Source organism: Anas acuta, chromosome 19, assembly GCF_963932015.1.
Source record: "Anas acuta chromosome 19, bAnaAcu1.1, whole genome shotgun sequence".
In the NCBI taxonomy this organism is placed as follows: domain Eukaryota; kingdom Metazoa; phylum Chordata; class Aves; order Anseriformes; family Anatidae; genus Anas; species Anas acuta.
This window is the reverse complement of record NC_088997.1, coordinates 1,668,105-1,684,797: the sequence shown is the minus strand read 5'-3', so window position 1 is coordinate 1,684,797 and position 16,693 is coordinate 1,668,105. Positions and strand designations below refer to the sequence as shown.

The 16,693-nt window shown below is 55.1% G+C and overlaps 1 protein-coding gene and 1 long non-coding RNA gene across 2 annotated transcripts; one reads left to right on the top strand and one right to left on the bottom strand.

The window, feature by feature from the left end:
* The first annotated feature begins 4,088 nt into the window (after nucleotides 1-4,088).
* On the top strand, nucleotides 4,089-8,053 carry SRSF1 (serine and arginine rich splicing factor 1). The gene is given in 5 exon segments (XM_068656043.1): nucleotides 4,089-4,748; nucleotides 5,034-5,218; nucleotides 5,473-5,645; nucleotides 5,915-5,989; nucleotides 5,991-8,053. Coding segments are annotated over 5 exon segments (774 nt in total). The 5' UTR covers nucleotides 4,089-4,554; the 3' UTR covers nucleotides 6,138-8,053.
* Nucleotides 8,054-11,170: 3,117 nt separating this feature from the next.
* Nucleotides 11,171-14,616, bottom strand: LOC137842253 (uncharacterized). Its single transcript, XR_011088980.1, has 2 exons — nucleotides 14,343-14,616; nucleotides 11,171-14,245 (listed from the first exon to the last, which is right to left on the bottom strand). It is a non-coding gene; the product is annotated as an uncharacterized lncRNA (long non-coding RNA).
* Nucleotides 14,617-16,693: the final 2,077 nt, after the last annotated feature.

Sequence of the window (16,693 nt, the reverse complement as noted above, 5' to 3'; positions counted from 1 at the left end):
TGGGAAGTTTCCTAAGTGGAGAACATCTGGATCACCAAACGCTGTGGAACAGCTTCTGCTGGGCAGAGAAACGCCCTTCTCCAGTGGTTATGTGAAGTTATGCAAGTCGATGAAACGGTTCCTAAAACTTGGGTTTCAAACATGCAGCTTGAAACTAATTTTTAATGCATTTCTGACTTGTTCTACTTCCTTGTATTAAAAAAAATCAGCAAAACTACCTCCATGACATGGGGCTGCAGCCTGTCCTCTCCGAACGCCCCGAGAAGAACAGCGAGTGGAGACGGCAACCGTGCTGCCAGCAGCCTCTGACGGAAAGCTAATGGAAAACCTCCTTTAAAAACCACTGAGGCCTGGCAAATTTAGGTTATTTTTGGACAGCAAAAAGCCTCGGATCTCCCCCCGCTCCCGAGCCTCAGCCGGGCAGCACGGCCACCCAGACCTGGCGAGCATGGGCTCGTTTCCAGCCTGTGCCAAGGGCTCCCCCAACGCGGTGTGCGGGACCCGAGGGGACCTGAAGTCACGGCAACGGGAAAACAAGGCAGCCTGCATCCCCAAACCTGATTGCTTAAATTAACCTTTAATTGCTACCAGCAAGGCAAGTGGCACTTGGAGATGTTACAGTCACTGCTCCTCTGAGTAAGCCATGTGAACAGCTTCAGCGGTGTAGGTGTTATTTTGAAGAAAAACCATCACTGTTCCAGAACTCCTAAAGCCAGGCGTTTGCACGCAGCGCACAACCCTTTGCAGTTTAGCTCAGCTAACAACGTCACATGCTTAAACAGCAACGAAGCCACGGTGCTTCGCTGAGCCCTTCACGCCGTGTCCCCTGCAGGCACCTCTGTCCCTCTCAGCTAATTATTTTCACCAGCTTTTAAACCTTGTTTGCAGTCAGTTCGCTGTGACTCCTCTCAGGCACGGCTCTGGCTGATGTTCAGGGGCTGCCAAGCTGCTGGGTGCTGCGTCCCCGCGGGGGACCCAGCCTTGTCCTCCGGTGGCTTTTCCTGTTCCCATCTCTCCCCGTGTGCTCTCTGGGGCTGGCTCTCGGGAAGAATTTGCTCTCAAGGTGCGCTGTGTTTCACGTCCCCACCAAGACACGCCACGGCATGTGCCCATGAAATCCTTCGGCTTCTGCATAAATAAATAAAAAGAGCTCTGCCCTCACGTGCTTGGACAGGACGTATTTGCAGACTCACAGTCATTGTTTTGTCGATGCACTCAGAGATCCTCTGGAAAAGATAGGCGCTGCATTTTTTGCACGTACAAGCTGAGAACCTGGAGGTGCTATTTAAAATTAAAGCCCCCGAACCATCAGCTCAGTATGCTGAGCCCCGAAGGCACTGGGTAGTTTCATGTCACAGACAAAGTGCTGAAGGAGCCCAGGTCCTGCTCAGCAGCACATCCAGAGCCACTGCTGTGGGAGCGGACCAGGAAGTTTGGACAACTGAGAGCAAAAAGCGTTGCAGTTTACGGTAGTATTTTAAAAGTGGCCCTTTCCTCACAAACAAGCCGGGCTTTGAAGAACTGTTATTTTGCAACACGGTGAGATCAGTCAGAGCTAACCCCGGCTGGATCTCACAGCGCTGAGGAGGCTGCCAGCGATGAGGGGAAAGCAGGTCCTGTCCAACACCTGCCCGACACCACGGGCGCGTGGCCAAAGCCCTCCAGCTGGACACTTCTTGTTCTGTTTCCTGGTTAATATTTGCGTTACCGATCAATACCCTCAAAGCCCAGTTGTTCACTACGCTCGTTCTGAGAACCAAAGCCTGGCATTTTACAGGAGTTTCATTTTTCTGCAAGACTACTTGCCATTTGTTTCCCAATAGTTTATTTTCTACGTAATTAATGTTGAATGATTCTCAACATATACGTTTTGCTAGAAAGCCAAACGCGACTCCGACAAAGCAAACAAATGCTCTGCAGCTTATCCACCTGCTTGAAGCACTCCGCTGATAACACAGAGCTAAAAAAGGTAATGAGAAAGAAAACAATCAATAATTCCATAAAGAGACACTTCATTAAGGTAATTAAGGCAATCGCTTAAAGTAGTTATGAGGATTATTAACACACAAAAGAAATGATGCAATAGGGCTTTAGCAAACCAGGCAGACTTACCCTTATTTTATGATGCCTTTAAGAATAACTTCCAGCAGCTTAATAAGCCTTTGAAAATAAAAACTCATTCCCTGGCAAAGGATGGAACCTTCTCCATACCTGGGAAGGGCATATTCGGGGTCTTTGAGACTTTTTTGGGGAGACGAAGGGGTGATTTTATTTTTTTCCAGTATGCAATAAGTATTTTTACTGATCTGGCAGATAAGTGAACTAGCTCATTAAATTATCCTGGTTCAAAACCCATATTTACTCCAAGGCACCTACAGAGCTCGTGTGCACAGCCTGGTGCACGGTTTTCAGCTCGTCCCTGGAACCTCGTGGCTGCTGCAGGCTGTGCCCCAGCGGTTTGTACAAAGAGAATGGTGAAATCATTAAAACTCTTTAAAAATACAGAAAATCCCTGGGCAGGCAGCAGGTTATACCTGGGTAAACCACCGCTCCTGAAGATGGGCTTTCTCATAGCGTCTTTCTGTGATTAATAGCAGTTTTTATTTAAATCACCAGCAACCTAACACAGATATTACCAATGTTAAAAGTCAATAGAGCAGAGGATGTCACTTCACTTTAACCTACACAGGAGAGAAATAAAGGCATTTAAAACAGTCAATCACATTATGCTGAAAATATTTTTCTAACTGCAAGTCATTCGGATTGCTGTTTTCTGGAGGAATACGCATTTTTAATTAACACATGAAAAATGAAGTATGCATGACAGCCACTACTAAGGAGGTATGACACATTTCTCAATATCCCTTAATTAACTCAGGAGCCCAGAGGGTTTTTCGGCTCGCTCAGAGGCTGCTTTAACCCCATCCCTGTGGTTACCATGAGTCAGCCCTTCCCTCACCGCACGGACTCGCCTGTGCTGATATGAAAGATACCTGGGGCTCAGTGAGACACCCAGGGCAGAGACTGCAAAAGTGCAGCGATTTAAAAAATGCTTTAGCATCCCTCCCGCACCTGATGCAGCATGCGGGCTGCACTACAAATTGTCGCTTCAAAGCAACGTGGGCCACATGAAGTGTGAGAAAATGAACGGAGTTTGGGAGAGAGAGTGTCCCCGCAGAGCTGCCGTGCTGCAGGGGCCTTGGGGGCACGCTCAGCACCCCAAAATGTGAGCAAAATCCCCGTGCTGCCAAGGGGGGGCTCCCTGCGGCAGCGTGTTATCAGACCTGGTCTGGGAGGCATGGGAAATGCCCTACCCTCCAGAACTAGGCAAATTAATAATAAATAATAATAATAATAAAAGATGCTTGGGTTTTCGTGTCACCTGGAGGACCTGCTGGCCGAAACAGCGCTAGTTGGAAAGCGAAGTTTGGCTCGCTTAATTGCACCCTCATTAGTTACAAGCAATTTGTACATTAAAAGTCGCACTTACTGCCTGAACAAATCTTCGAGGAATTTGTGACTAACTAGAATAATAACCGGGTGTTTGGAAGTGCCTTTCTGTAAATTGCCATCCCGTAAATGTTACAGTGCCGGGCGTTATTCCCTTACACCCCCAGGACCTCCTCCTGGGGCTGCTCCCCCCTGCTCCCAACGCCTTTTGGGGCCTCCACTTTTATTAACAGAGGCAGGCACAGAGCAGGCGGCGCACTGTAAAGCTTTGTGTGTGTTGTGTGGTTTTATTTTCTGCACTTTATTTTGGTTCCCAAAATCACGTCAGCAGCTGCGAGGTGTCTGATGCAACAGCCGCACAGCTGCCACAAGCGGGAAACAGCCGCAGATGGCCAGAAAGAAGAAAATAACTAATAAATTAATAACTAATGAATTAATGATTGAGCATTTATTTATTTATTTATTTTATTTATTTAACACCAAGTGTTTACGGCCTGGGCCGGGCCGGGTCTGGATGCACCCCCCCCCCCGCGCGGTGCATTGTGGGCCGCGCCCCGCAGCCTTGGCGCCAAGCGCCCCCGCGGCGCGGTGCATTGTGGGCCGCGCCCTCGCCCCTGCCGGGCCTTCTTGGCGCGAGCGCCGCACCGGACGTGACGCCAGGCGGGCCCGGAGCACCGACAGGCGGCGGCGGGGCGAGCTGAGCGGCCCTCCCGGCAGCACCCGGCGCTCGTTGAGGCTCCGCACCCGGCGGCGGCGCGGCCGGCGAGGCCTCGCCTTCAGCGGCGAGCGGCGAAGGGAGGGACTACTTTCCTGCGGCGCCGCGCATGCGCAGGAGCGGGCGCTGAGGGCGCGGAGGGATACGCGTCTTTAGGACTCTCTCCGCGGGGCCGCGCGGGAGGTGCTGCGGCTCGGGGGTGAGATCGCTGCGCGCAGCAGGAGCGCGAGGGGGAGCCGCGGGCGCCATTTTGCAGCGGCGGTTGGGGGAGGCGGCGTGAGGAGAGCTCCCGTCCGCACGGCCCGGCCCCCGCCCCGACACCGCCCGCCCGCCGCCGCCGCCGCCCGCGCCTCAGGCCCAGCCCCGCCGCAGCCATTGCCGACCTCGCCATGTCCGGGGGGGGCGTGATCCGCGGCCCGGCCGGCAACAACGACTGCCGCATCTACGTGGGGAACCTGCCCCCCGACATCCGCACCAAGGACATCGAGGACGTCTTCTACAAGTACGGCGCCATCCGCGACATCGACCTCAAGAACCGCCGCGGGGGGCCGCCCTTCGCCTTCGTCGAGTTTGAGGACCCCAGGTGAGGCCCCGCTGCTCTCCCCATCCCCCCTTCTCCTCACCCCGTCAGGCCCCGGGCCCTGCGCGGCCTCCCCCCGGTTGCTGAGGCGCTGCCCGGCTCCCGCTGCCCCCCCCCCCACAGGCCTCAGGCGGCGCTAACGGGGCGGCGGGGAGGGGCCGGCGGGAAGCGGGAACAAAGGCGGGGGAGGGAGGGGGGGGAGAGCGGCGAGGGGGGGCAGGGCGCGGTGATAACGGGAGGGGGGGGTGGAGGTGGAGGCCGAGCTCACCGCCACGACCCGGCCCGCAGGGACGCGGAGGATGCCGTGTACGGGCGGGACGGCTACGATTACGATGGGTATCGCCTCCGCGTGGAGTTCCCTCGCAGCGGCCGGGGCACCGGCAGAGGCGGTGGAGGAGGTGGAGGTGGAGGAGCCCCCCGGGGCAGGTACGGGCCCCCATCGCGACGCTCGGAGTACAGAGTGATCGTCTCGGGTGAGTCGTTGCTCTCGCTAGCACAAGCGTTCCCCACCCTCGGTCCTCGCAGCTGTGAGGGGCGATGCAGCTCTGCAGCACTTCCTACAAAGCATCTCCTCACGTAGCTTGCACAGAGCACTCCTCCTGGCTGCTAACAGCTCCTCGAGGCAGCCCGCCTGCTTGCTGCGTAGCCTCTCCTGTCCGCTGTGCTGTATCTACAGACGATGCTAATACGCTGGGGTTGTAAAGCAAGGTGTTGCTTTTTTATCTAGGGCTGCCTCCAAGTGGAAGTTGGCAGGATTTAAAGGATCACATGCGTGAGGCAGGTGATGTATGTTATGCTGATGTTTTCCGAGATGGCACTGGTGTCGTGGAGTTTGTACGGAAGGAAGATATGACCTACGCTGTGCGAAAACTGGATAACACTAAATTTAGATCTCATGAGGTAGGTTCCATACTTACTCTTTTGGCCAGAATTGGATACAAAGGGCTTAACAGTAGGAGCTGAAGGTAAGGAATGTGTGGTGTTTGTTGTTTTAAAAACACGAAGCAGCTAAACTAAGTCTGTGGTCAGTTTGTCACGGAATAGACTTTATTAAGGCTTTGGTGTCTATTTCTGTGCTTTAGTAAACGATATCCGCAGTCTGTCAGCATGCCTAAAAAGATGGCCCTAAAGCCTAGACCTTTCAATCGAAAGTTCTGTCTATTCAATAGGGAGAAACTGCCTACATCCGTGTTAAAGTTGATGGTCCAAGAAGTCCAAGCTATGGAAGATCTCGGTCACGCAGCCGTAGTCGTAGCAGAAGCCGTAGTCGAAGCAACAGCAGAAGCCGCAGTTATTCCCCAAGAAGAAGCAGAGGATCTCCACGCTACTCTCCCCGCCACAGCAGATCCCGATCTCGTACATAAACGATCACTAGCTCTGATCTTTTTGTAGAACCCCATGTTGTACACAGTTTTCCTTTACTCAGTACAGTCTTTCAATTTTTTTTTTTTAATTCAAACTGTTTTATTCAAATTGGCTGAAGTGTTGAATTGCATTCTTGTGTAAAATCCCTAGTGAGTATTTGCTCCGTAACATCAACATTCCCCTCATGTCTTTGGTAAATTGTATTTTAATTGATGTCAGTCAGGATTGTTTCAATTTAGTTCTAGTTAAATACCAACATTCTTCAAACTGTGGTATTGCTGTGTAAATGTCTCAGTGTTCAGCTATGGTTTATACGAGCTGGGGATGTTGGGATGTTTGTGGCTAACTTGTCTCTTCTGGGGGATCTTATATTTTATCTTGCCTTTTCGTGTGTCTTTCTGTAGACATATCTGAAGAGATGGATTAAGAATGCTTTGGATTAAAGGATTGTGGAGCACATGTCAATCATTTTAGGATTGTCAAAAGGAGGATTGAGGAGGATCAGATCAATAATGGAGGCAATGGTATGACTCCAAGTGCTATTGTCACAGATGAACTTGGCAGTATTGACCTTATACTGAGAGACAGGTTAATTGAGTACGTGCGCCTACGTGTCACTTCTTCAGGCATGTTTTAGTTACTGCAGACTACAATTGCTCTTCTCTTTAAAACCTTTTTTTTGGCAATTGTGGCTAAATAACTCGCTTTTGTAATTCTCTATTCCATTCTAGTTTTTTAAAGGAACAAACCGGGACGGGGGTGGGAGTATTGGTTTACTTTGTCATGCAGCATTTGGTTACAAGTGTTAATGTTGCGTAGTATTTGTACACTTGTAGATGAAGGGTATCTTCAAATCAGAGTATAATATCAATACTGCTAAAATCTGCATGTCCTCTGTGTGACTGATACAGCGTTGCTATTTCATTTTTTTTAAAGTACCAGAATTGAAAGCGCAAATAGAAAACCTAGTTGGGAATAATTTAAGTCTCAGCCCTTCCCCTCAGACTAATTCACAATTGACTGACGAATATGCTTGAAAACTCCAGTTAGTTAATTTTGTTACCTTCCAGCTGGGAGTACTAGTTATAGCTTAGACATACAGTAGGCGGATAGCTTTAGCAGTAAACTTTTACAATTTCATAAACATTTTTTGCAACCACAAAACCTGTAGCACACCACCGTACGAGCAATGAGTATGTTGGCATTTTCAGTTGACATATGTAAATATTACGATGTTTCCTCCAGATAATTAACATTTCTGAAAAAAAAAAAAGAAAATTAGCATCACCATTCAAAAGCTTGTTTTGGGGAATTGATAGTTATTAATGTACATCTGTATTAATTGATGGCAAACATAACTGATCATTCCCCAGAATCCTATTTTTTCATTACAGTATCTAACTTTTTGCCTCCTCTTTTTTGGTTTTGCTGGTTATAAAGGTTTGGATTGGAGAGGGCTCACTGGATCCCAATCCTTGGAGCTGGATCATTGGATTCAAATCATAATGTGGATAGGATAGGGAGGCTGAATTGCAAGGATTCATGGAGCGGGATCAGATTACCAGGAACATAGGAGTGGATTCCTGCCCCAACCAAACCGCATTCGTGTGGATTTTTTTATTCAACTCAATTGGCTATTCCAAAGATATTTTTTTCCTATTTTTGACGATTGGAGCCCTTATGATGCACGATGGAGTTTTTCATTTTTTGGTAAAAGGAGCAAAGCGAGGACCTGGAGAGGTACGCTGGAGCAATCTCCTTGGAAGGATTCAGCACGAGTAGATGGTAAACGTTAAAGGGGAAAAAGGGGGGTTTGTTTAAACAAAGTAAATCAATAAGTCATTTCTCTAAATTTAAAGTCAAAAATTGGAGTTAAAGATGAAGTAGGTTTTCAATTGGCTACTGCCTTTTTTTCTTTGACAAATAAAATTTTTAAAAAAACATGCATGGTTGTCATCATTTGTTGATAACGAGTCTGCTTGCCACCAGAAACCGTAACATTGTTAAATTTCACATTTTCAGACAAAAAGCTTTTGTATGCAACAAAGATCTGCTGTTCCACAGGAAGCGCTGGTGCTGGAGCTTCTGAATAAGGGACCAGTACCCTGGGAAATGGGCAGGATTCAGAGTGGGGGAGAAGAAGAATCCAAACCGCTTAAAAAAGGATCCTGGTAGTGCTGTTGATAACAAGGAAAGGGAGCACAGGGGGATAATGGGAGGTGAATGGCACTCAGTCCCCTCTAAGTGCTGGTTACAGTGTGTGTAACATTTCCCAGTGAGAGTGCTCTCAATTTTTGGGGACTTCTGAGGCTCATTATGCAGGAGGTGGGCAGTAACGGGGTTACCAGGAGCTGCATGCAAGTGCTGTGCCATGGGTGGCTGGGTCACGGCACCGCTGCCACTTGTGGATGCCAGGTGTGTCTGCGGCACCTTCCCGGGGTGAATGTCCTCGTAGTTCAGTGCCAGCCATGGGGATGTGCCATTAGTTATCTGGGATAACATCGCTTGTGTTTGATTTAAGTTAAATGTGCGATGAATTGGTGTCAGCACTGAGGAAGATTTCTGCAGCAGCCAGTCTAGGAGCGTGCCAGTGAGCTGAGAGCAGACGGTGCTCAGGTTCCGTGGGGATGGGATGCTGCTGTCAGAAATGCACATTTTTCTCTGGGCGAGCACTGGGGAGTTAGGCCCCAAACCACAAACCCTTGGGTTCTGATCAGTTCTGTCACCTGTGGTCAGGAAAGGTGGGACTTGGGGCAGTCATAAAGCGAGGCTTTAAAAACATCCAGCCTGGTCCTGTGGGCACCCCTGAGAGCCTGCAGGTACGAGGTGAGCGTGGGGGGGGTCGGTGCTGAGGCTGTGGGGTTCTGCTGTGAGTGGCAAATCCCTGGTGCGTGTTTGCTTCCTGCTATCTCGGGGTGGTTTGCAGCAGCAGCAGCAAACATCACGGCGCTGGAAGGCCGGCCCTCTCCAGGGGGGTGAGGAAGAGGAGAGCACCGTGTTTGTGCTGACACTCGTGGACCCCTCCTCGTTCGTGCAAAGCTCCTGAAGTCTGATCCCGTAACGGGCTGGTGGTGGCATCCCCCTGAACAAAAACTGCTCCTCCCATCAAAGTGGAAACGGCGTGTTCATTTCACCTGGAAAAGGGAAGGGAACGGAGCAATTCGGAAATTTTCTCATTTTGGCTTCCCACGTCGAGGGAGAGCGGTTCGGTTCGCCTTGTGCTGCGTGCGACAGGCGCTGCGTGGTGCTGTGACAGCGCCCGTGTTTATGAAATGCTTTGGGATCCCCCAATAAAGCTGTTTGTGGTGCGGAGCTCTGCTGTGTTCCGTGCCTCCAGACCTCTAAGATCTTTTGTTATTGCGCTACCGTTAACAGCCAAACCTGCCTCTGACGGAGCAGGGAACTGAACTGGGGCAGATCAGGGCTTTCCCCAAGTGCCTTCTTTTTTTCCTGCACCTCACCTGCAGCAGCCGGCACCGCTCCCTGCTCGGGGACTGCTGCCATGGGCTCTGCAGGCGAGGAGCTGGTGGCAGAAACGCGCCGTGCACCCGCCTTGGCAGCGCTGGAGCTGCTCGGGTGGAGGAGGCTGACTTTGATGCTGTCTTGGTTTTAATTGCACCGCCTCGCTGCGGGCTCATTAAGGTAGCTAGGGTGAGAGCTCCACGTCGGGGGAGCGGTGCCTGCCCAAAGCAGCGCCCTGGGCTCCGCGTCTCCCCCTGCGGCGCCCGGGGCTGTGGGGTGGAAATTACCCCGAGCCAGCGCCCGCTGAACTCCTCTCATGGGGAATGTTCGCTCCCAGGCACGGGCCGGACGACTCATCCTCAGCAGTCATCCTGAGCAGCTGCTGCTGCCGGGCTCAGCTCGCTCGGGGTTTGTTTTATTGGCTTCCATAAATTAGCAGAAACAGGTTATGCTGGAAGGGAGGCAGCCAGACCGCGTTAGCCGTTCTAGCGCTCCTTCCAGGATGGGTTTGGTGGGATTTTAACCCCTCTCCGGGGTGGTTTTGTTCGCCCAAGCAGGGTGGAAGCGGGCAGGGGGGTTCCTCGGGGTGGCTCTGCCTCCCCGTGGAGCTGGGCTCGTGCCCCTCGTCCCCTGGGTGTTCCTGGCTGCCCGCTCCGTGCGCAGGGAACCTGCCCTTTGGGACGGCCTCGCGCCTCCGGAGCTGTGGTTTTGTTGGCACACTGAGGGCAATTGTTTGCCCTGGAGCTGTGTGGCCCCTCTGTTTTGCCCTCGGCCTCTGCAGCTGCCTGCCTGCAGCGCCGCGGGAGACTGCGGGCATTGTGCAGGGAGCTGCCCTGCATGATCCACGCCACGCCGATAGCCGGGCACTCAAGGAACCTGACGTTAGCACCCAAATAGAAACGGTTAGAAAACTTGCGGTTTCTCCTAGAAACCACAGTTTGGGGTTTTGTCATCGTTGTTTGTTGTTTGTTGTTTTTTTCTGAGCAGAAACTTCTGCTTTAGGACAGCGGGCGCATTCATGGCTCCGGCAGCGTCAGTCGTGGCCCGAGATTTCTCGCTCCTGCTGCCAGCCCGTCGTTTGTAGCTTTACACCAGAAGCGTTTAACGATTTCCAGCCCTGCCAAAGCCAGCTGTGGATTCAGCGAGCATCCAGCTCCCCCTCTGCTGAGCGCAAAACCTTCCCGATTGCACCCGCTCGTCTTAACCTGCAGGAGAGGCTTCCAAACAGCAAGCCGAACTGCTGGAAGCTGCGGCGAGATTCCCTGAGCAAGGGCTGCTCCCCAAAACCTCTCTGCTGTGCGCACGAGGGCGGGAGTGACTCAGGCTGCGGTGCCCGACGTACCCGAGGGGTTTGCTGGGTGCCGAGCTCTGCGCTCCCCCTCCTGCCGCTGCTCGGGGCTGGCACAGGACCCCCACGGGTCGGGGTCTCGCCCGCCCTCGCCGTGCCATGGCCCCAATTTGGCTCTGCTCAGTCCCAGGTTCCCAAAGCTCAGCCTCTGCAAACCGGAGGTCTGAGTGCCTGTGCCGCAGTTACGGGGCTATTAACGTAATTTTATGCACTAATTTGCGTGATCATTAAAGAGATGAGAGGGGCATTGTTCGCATGAGTAATTACCTCTGTTTTAATAGCTTTAATTCATCCCGTAAGAGAGTTTCATATTCGTATGAGTCAGCGAAGGTTTCACGCTTTGGGTCTAACAGATTTTAAAAATACCCATTCCTTACACCAAGGGCTGTGCCCCGGGGGGCTGATGCCGTGACCCCCCCCGCCCACCAAACCGCAGGGACGTGCGCCCGGGAGCGGCCAGCACGGGGCTGTGTCACTGCGGGAGGAGCCGAGGCTGCAAAAAGCCCCCAGCACCCATGGGGTGGCACCCGTGGCCCCTGGGAATGGGGATTTAAAAACGAAACACCTGCAGGAACTCAGCAGTTTGCTGAGCTCTGGGCGCGTTCCTTGCAGCAAGGAGCAGGGCTGGCTTTTTCTGGTGACTTTTTGACGCTGTTTTAGGCTTGGAGCAGCACCAGGAACAACTTCCTCCACGCTGCTTTGCATTGAATTTGAATCTGCCCCCTTTCACCTCCTTCCCTCCACGTGTGCAGGTCTCCAAAGTGCAGGAGGAGCTGCAGGAGGTGAGGCTGCGGCACCCCCGTGCTTCGTGCTGCATTTCTGCAGGGACAGGTACGTCTTTAACCCCAAATGGCTTACGATTAATTATTGAGCAGGGGCTTGAGGGGTGAGCTTTCCTCTGACCGAGTGGCAGCAGCAGGGCGATGAAGAGCGTGCTGCAGGGTTTTAGGAGCGAGACATCGGGTTGGCACCACGCGGCGCATCCCCTGCACATGGCAGCGCTCCGAGGCTCGGCCTCTGCCCGTGCTCGCAGGGCTGGCAGCCGCGGCCTCCCCGCACCCAGCCCCTGGCACGCAGCAGCTGCAGCCTCCTGGCCACACGTGAGCCCTCCTGGCATGGGCACAGCTCCGCGGGCGCTGCAGGACACCCAGGCAGTCCAGGCAGCAGGGCCCAGGCAGCTGTTGGAGCCCCGGGGCAGAGCCTCGTGCTCGGACGTGCCGGGTGCTCGCCCCAGCCCAGCAGGGCAGGCGACCGCACCACCATCGATGACTTTGAGAAAATCCATCCCTCACAAACCAGCTTAACCCCCCCCCGGCTCCGCACACCCGCGCACGCAGGTCCTGCAAAAGCAAACAGCGAAGAGCAAACAAGCCGGGGCAGCGCGGGCGCGGAGGCACGCGCGGGGCTGGAGCCCTGCCCGGTGCCGGGGCCACCGCTTGCTGTGGGCACCGCAGCTCCGCCGCTCCCTGCCCTGCGCCTCGCTGCCTCCACATCCATCCACTCGCCGCAGCCCTGCGGGAAGGTGACACGGTGTCACCCACGGCGTCACCCACGGCGTCACCCAGGGCCTCCAGCTGCGGCCGGGGCGGAGGGAGGCTCGCCGGAGCTCTGCCGTGCGCCAGCGAGAGCTCGGGGATTAGCGCTCGGATTTCCTCGCCGGCTCGGCTGCTCTAATTCAGGGGCTGTTTTTTTTTTCCTGGACCTGCTGCGCCCGAGGAGCCGGGGCAGATGGTGGGAAGGGGAGCGAGGCAGGAGCGGATGTTTCCGCGCGGCCCTCGGCCCCTCGGGAATTATTACTAAAAATGGTCACTGGTGATTAACCGCAGGAGCACGCTGCTGAGGAGCTGCTGCGCGCTGCCTCTCCTGGAGCTCTCCAATCCAGCACGAAGCTGGAAGCAGCTTTTGCGACGGGCACAGCGCAGAGGTCAGGGCAGGCAAGGGTGGTGCAAACCTGCATGGTCTGCCGGGGCTTGGCGTGCACCCCAGAAGGTCTCCGAGCTGTAGGAGACGAATAATTTTGGCTCTGTGTGCATCCAATCTGCGCACAGAACCGAGGAATGACACCAGACCTGATGTTAAGCGCGGGTGGCTCGCACTGCTCGGCACTGGAGCTGTGGCACCGCTGGCACCGTGCCCATGGCTGCCCCAGGGCTGCCCCCGGTGTGCACCTTGTGTGCCGTGAGGGGCAGCCCTGCGTGTGGGGCATCTGCAGGCGCTTTGCTTGTGCCCAAAGATAGGGGAGAAGCCATCAGCCGGCCACACGTCCCCGCGGCGAGCAGCGGGAGGAGCAGCGCTTCCCTCCCGGTGCCAGGCGCGCAACGGATGACAGCGGCTGCTCGGTGGGAAGAAGTTGTGACGGAGATGACCAAAATAAAAATAAAAGGGCGCTCGCAGCGCAGGGCAGCTCCGAGCTCAAGGTGCCAGGCGGAGATTAGCGTGCGCACAGCTGAGGACAAGGAGGTGGGATGAGATAACGCCGCTTCCCGTGCGCGGCCGGGCTAAACTTAGCTGTGCTGCTCCACCATGGGGATGGGGCCGGCCCCGAGGCAGCTCCGCGTGCAGGGCAGGGACACCCAGCTGCTGTGAGAAGCGCCTGGCTTGCAGCCGGTGGGTGCAGCTGGCACCCTGGTTTGCAGGGTGCTGGGGCATTGCGCCGTGCCTCCAGGAAGGCAGGAGGGTGACCCCACTGCTAGGACGGGCCCCTCGGCCTCGCAGCCCACCCTTAACGCTGCCCCAGCAGCCGTCTGCTTCTCCCCAGGTTCTCTCCCTGTGCCACTGCTGCGCACCTCAAAGTTTGGTGCTGACAGCAAGGAGCTAACGGAGCTCCTTCCCTTTGAGTAGCTCCTCGCTGCTCCTCCATCGACCGCAGCAATGCCGTTCTGCGGCGATTCAGCCGAGCTGGCTGGTAATTTCCTGCATCCTCTTTTCCCCTTTTGAGAAGCGGAGTGATCCTTCAGATGCGCTAATTACCAGGCCAGGAGGATGCTCTGCGCAGAGCCCGGCTGGGCAGCTCCCTGCTGAGCCCTGGGGCCAGCACCAGCACCAGCACTGCCCCCGGGGGCACGGCACAGGATGGGCGATGGCAGCGGGCTGCCACGGGGCACGGCCACAGCAGCCTCCTCTCGAGAGCTTTCCTTGCTTGCAGGCAGGTCGCTCGCAGCTCCTCGAGCCACCCGTGCGGCCCCTCGGTGCCCTCAGCCCCCACTGTGCTCCCTGCTCCTGCAGCCCATCTCACGAGTGTGCTCTGCCTCCGTGTGCGTTTCCCAACTTCGCATTTTACTGTCTCTTTTTAGCTTCCTGGATGAGTTTGAAAGGGAAGTTGAGGCTGCACGGAGAGAAAATAGAGAAGACACGGAGTTAGGAAAGCGGCAAAAGGGAAACTGCCCCCGGCTCGGTAACATCGGCTCTGCTTATTTACGCACCGGAGGGCTCCGCAGCCCCGCGAAGCTGTGAAATTCAAAGCACGCCGCGTCGCTCCGGGAGCAGAGCACAAACAGCCAGGGGCTCCTCCGAAGCTGAAATATTTGACAACATTTTCTATTCTTAGCAATTCCAGCACGCGCTCGCTCGCCGCCGCGGAATCGGAGCGCTGCGTGTCAGCGGGCAGGCACGCTGCGGGGACAGCACCGGGCAGGGAGCGCAGCGGGGCAGGATCCCCCCCCCCTGGTCCCACAGACCCCTGCCCGGTGCGCTGAGACCCCTGCGAGAGGCGCGGGCAGGGCAGAGACACAAACTGCACTTCCACCGCTTGTGTCCCACCACAAGCCTTAAAACCAGGGGTGTTTCTGCAAGGGGGAGCGGGAGGGAACTGGCGGCGTTTGGCTCGGCCCTGCCCGGGGCTGGGGGCCGCATCCAGCTGCTGCCTGTCCCCGCAGGCCAGCTAATGGCGCCCGGCACACAGGCGCTTCCTTAACCGCTTCGTGGCTGGCCACGGTGGAGGAAGCGGCTCCTCTCGGGGCGTGTGGAGGCGTGAGGTGGGTCTGGTGGATTAACCGCGGTCAGTTCTTCCTCCCAGAGCTGGTGTCCCCAGGGATACCACGCACCCAGCAGCGGGAGGTTTGCTGCTGGTGCTGCTCCCGCGGGGACAGCGGCACCGGGGCTGCGTGCGGGCATTGGGCATCGCTGTGGGCATGAGGCAGGGCTCCCGGCAGTGTCCCCGTCCCTCCCTGCCACGCAGGAAGCGCTGAGGAAGAAGCAAGGGAAGGTTTTTGTTCTGCGAGGCAGGGAAGAGGCACCTCAGGACGGCGCTAAGTGGGGCACCCGGCTCCCGCTGCCCTAGAAATTCCCTTTGCATGTTTGCCGCGGGTACCCAGGCAGCAGCACGGTGGCTGCTGATGTTATCGCTGTCCCAGCTCGATGACTAAGGCAGCTGGAAGGTATAAATTAAACAACATAGCACTTCGAGTCACCTGTTATGTGGGTTTGTCCAAAGCAGTGCAGCTTTAATTAAGACGGAGAGTTTACAAATCTAACCTTTGTTTATTGTGCTTTGGGGCACGTAAAATGTAAATACGTGTTTTCAAACACTGTGGCTTTTTATATTTCCAGTTATAATTCTGGGGAAAGGAAAGTTCGTCAGGTTTGGCATGGACTTGCCCTTTATAAATCCAGCTCCTGCGAGTTCGTTCCCCCCTCAGGGGTTATCTGCAGCTCTCGGGCTCGCTCTGCTCTGCTCCGGGGGCAGCCTCGGCCAAAGCTCCCCGCTGCCGGCGTGCGAGGGGCCCGGGCTGCTCAGGGGCTGAGGCTCCTCCGAGGGACGAGTGCTCCCACTCCCTGTTTCCCCCTCTTACAGGTCAGTAAGGAAGCGCTGAGCGTCCTCCTCATTTCTGTTCCTGAAAGGTGCTTTCTGCCCCTTTTGGCTCTTTAGCTGTAAAAGCAACAAGAACGTCAAGTTCAGCCTCCTACGTGCTCTCATCGGGATTTCTTCGATGACTCAGTGACATGCTTGGGTAGGTTCCTTAGCCTTTAGCTGAGGCGAGCCGGAGCCTTTAACAAAGAGCACTCTCAATATGTGTGAACAAAAATATCTGACCGACCCGGAGGAAAATAACCACGAGCAGCAGTCATTTCCCCCCTAAATGTCTCTAAATGTGGGGTTTTTCTCTCGGCTTCCTGCAGCCCTCCCTGCCAGGGAGCAGCGTTGGGCTCAGACGACGAGCAGAGGAGGGAGGCTCTGGGTCTCCTCCTGGGCACCAACGCGCTCACGAGGCCGGCCACAGGTGAGCGTGGAGGTGCAGGGCCGGGAGGAGGCGATGCACGAGAGTTACAAACCCCATTTGGGTGCTTTTGTTGGGTTTTGTCCCCGTTCAGGGCTCCTGCAGCCCGCTGATGGTATTTTGCACGTTGCCAGCGCTGCGGTGCTGAGGTTTTGAGGAAAAAAACTTGAAGATGCGTGAAACTCCTGCAAGCGTGACTCTTGGCAGAGACACTTCTGTATTGTTTGAGCAGAAATTCTCCTGTTTTGCAATGTTAAGTGAAGAAATGCTCAGAAAGGGCAGGGGAAGAGCACGCCGCGGGGCCAGGTGACTTGCCCAAGAGTGCAGAGCGGTGGCTGAGGCAGCAGGCCGGGACTCCTGGTGCTGCCCTGCCCACCCCAGCACCCCGCCACGGCCCTGAAACCTTGGTGTCCTCCGGGTTTGGTGCTTAGGGACTGGTTTTGTGTTATAATTAATGTGAAACTCAACAGGAGCGGGAGGGAGCACCACGGGGGGCTCCATCGCCCTGAGGCCCTGGGGACACGTCCCGAGCTGGGAGCCTGAGGAAACGGGGCCGG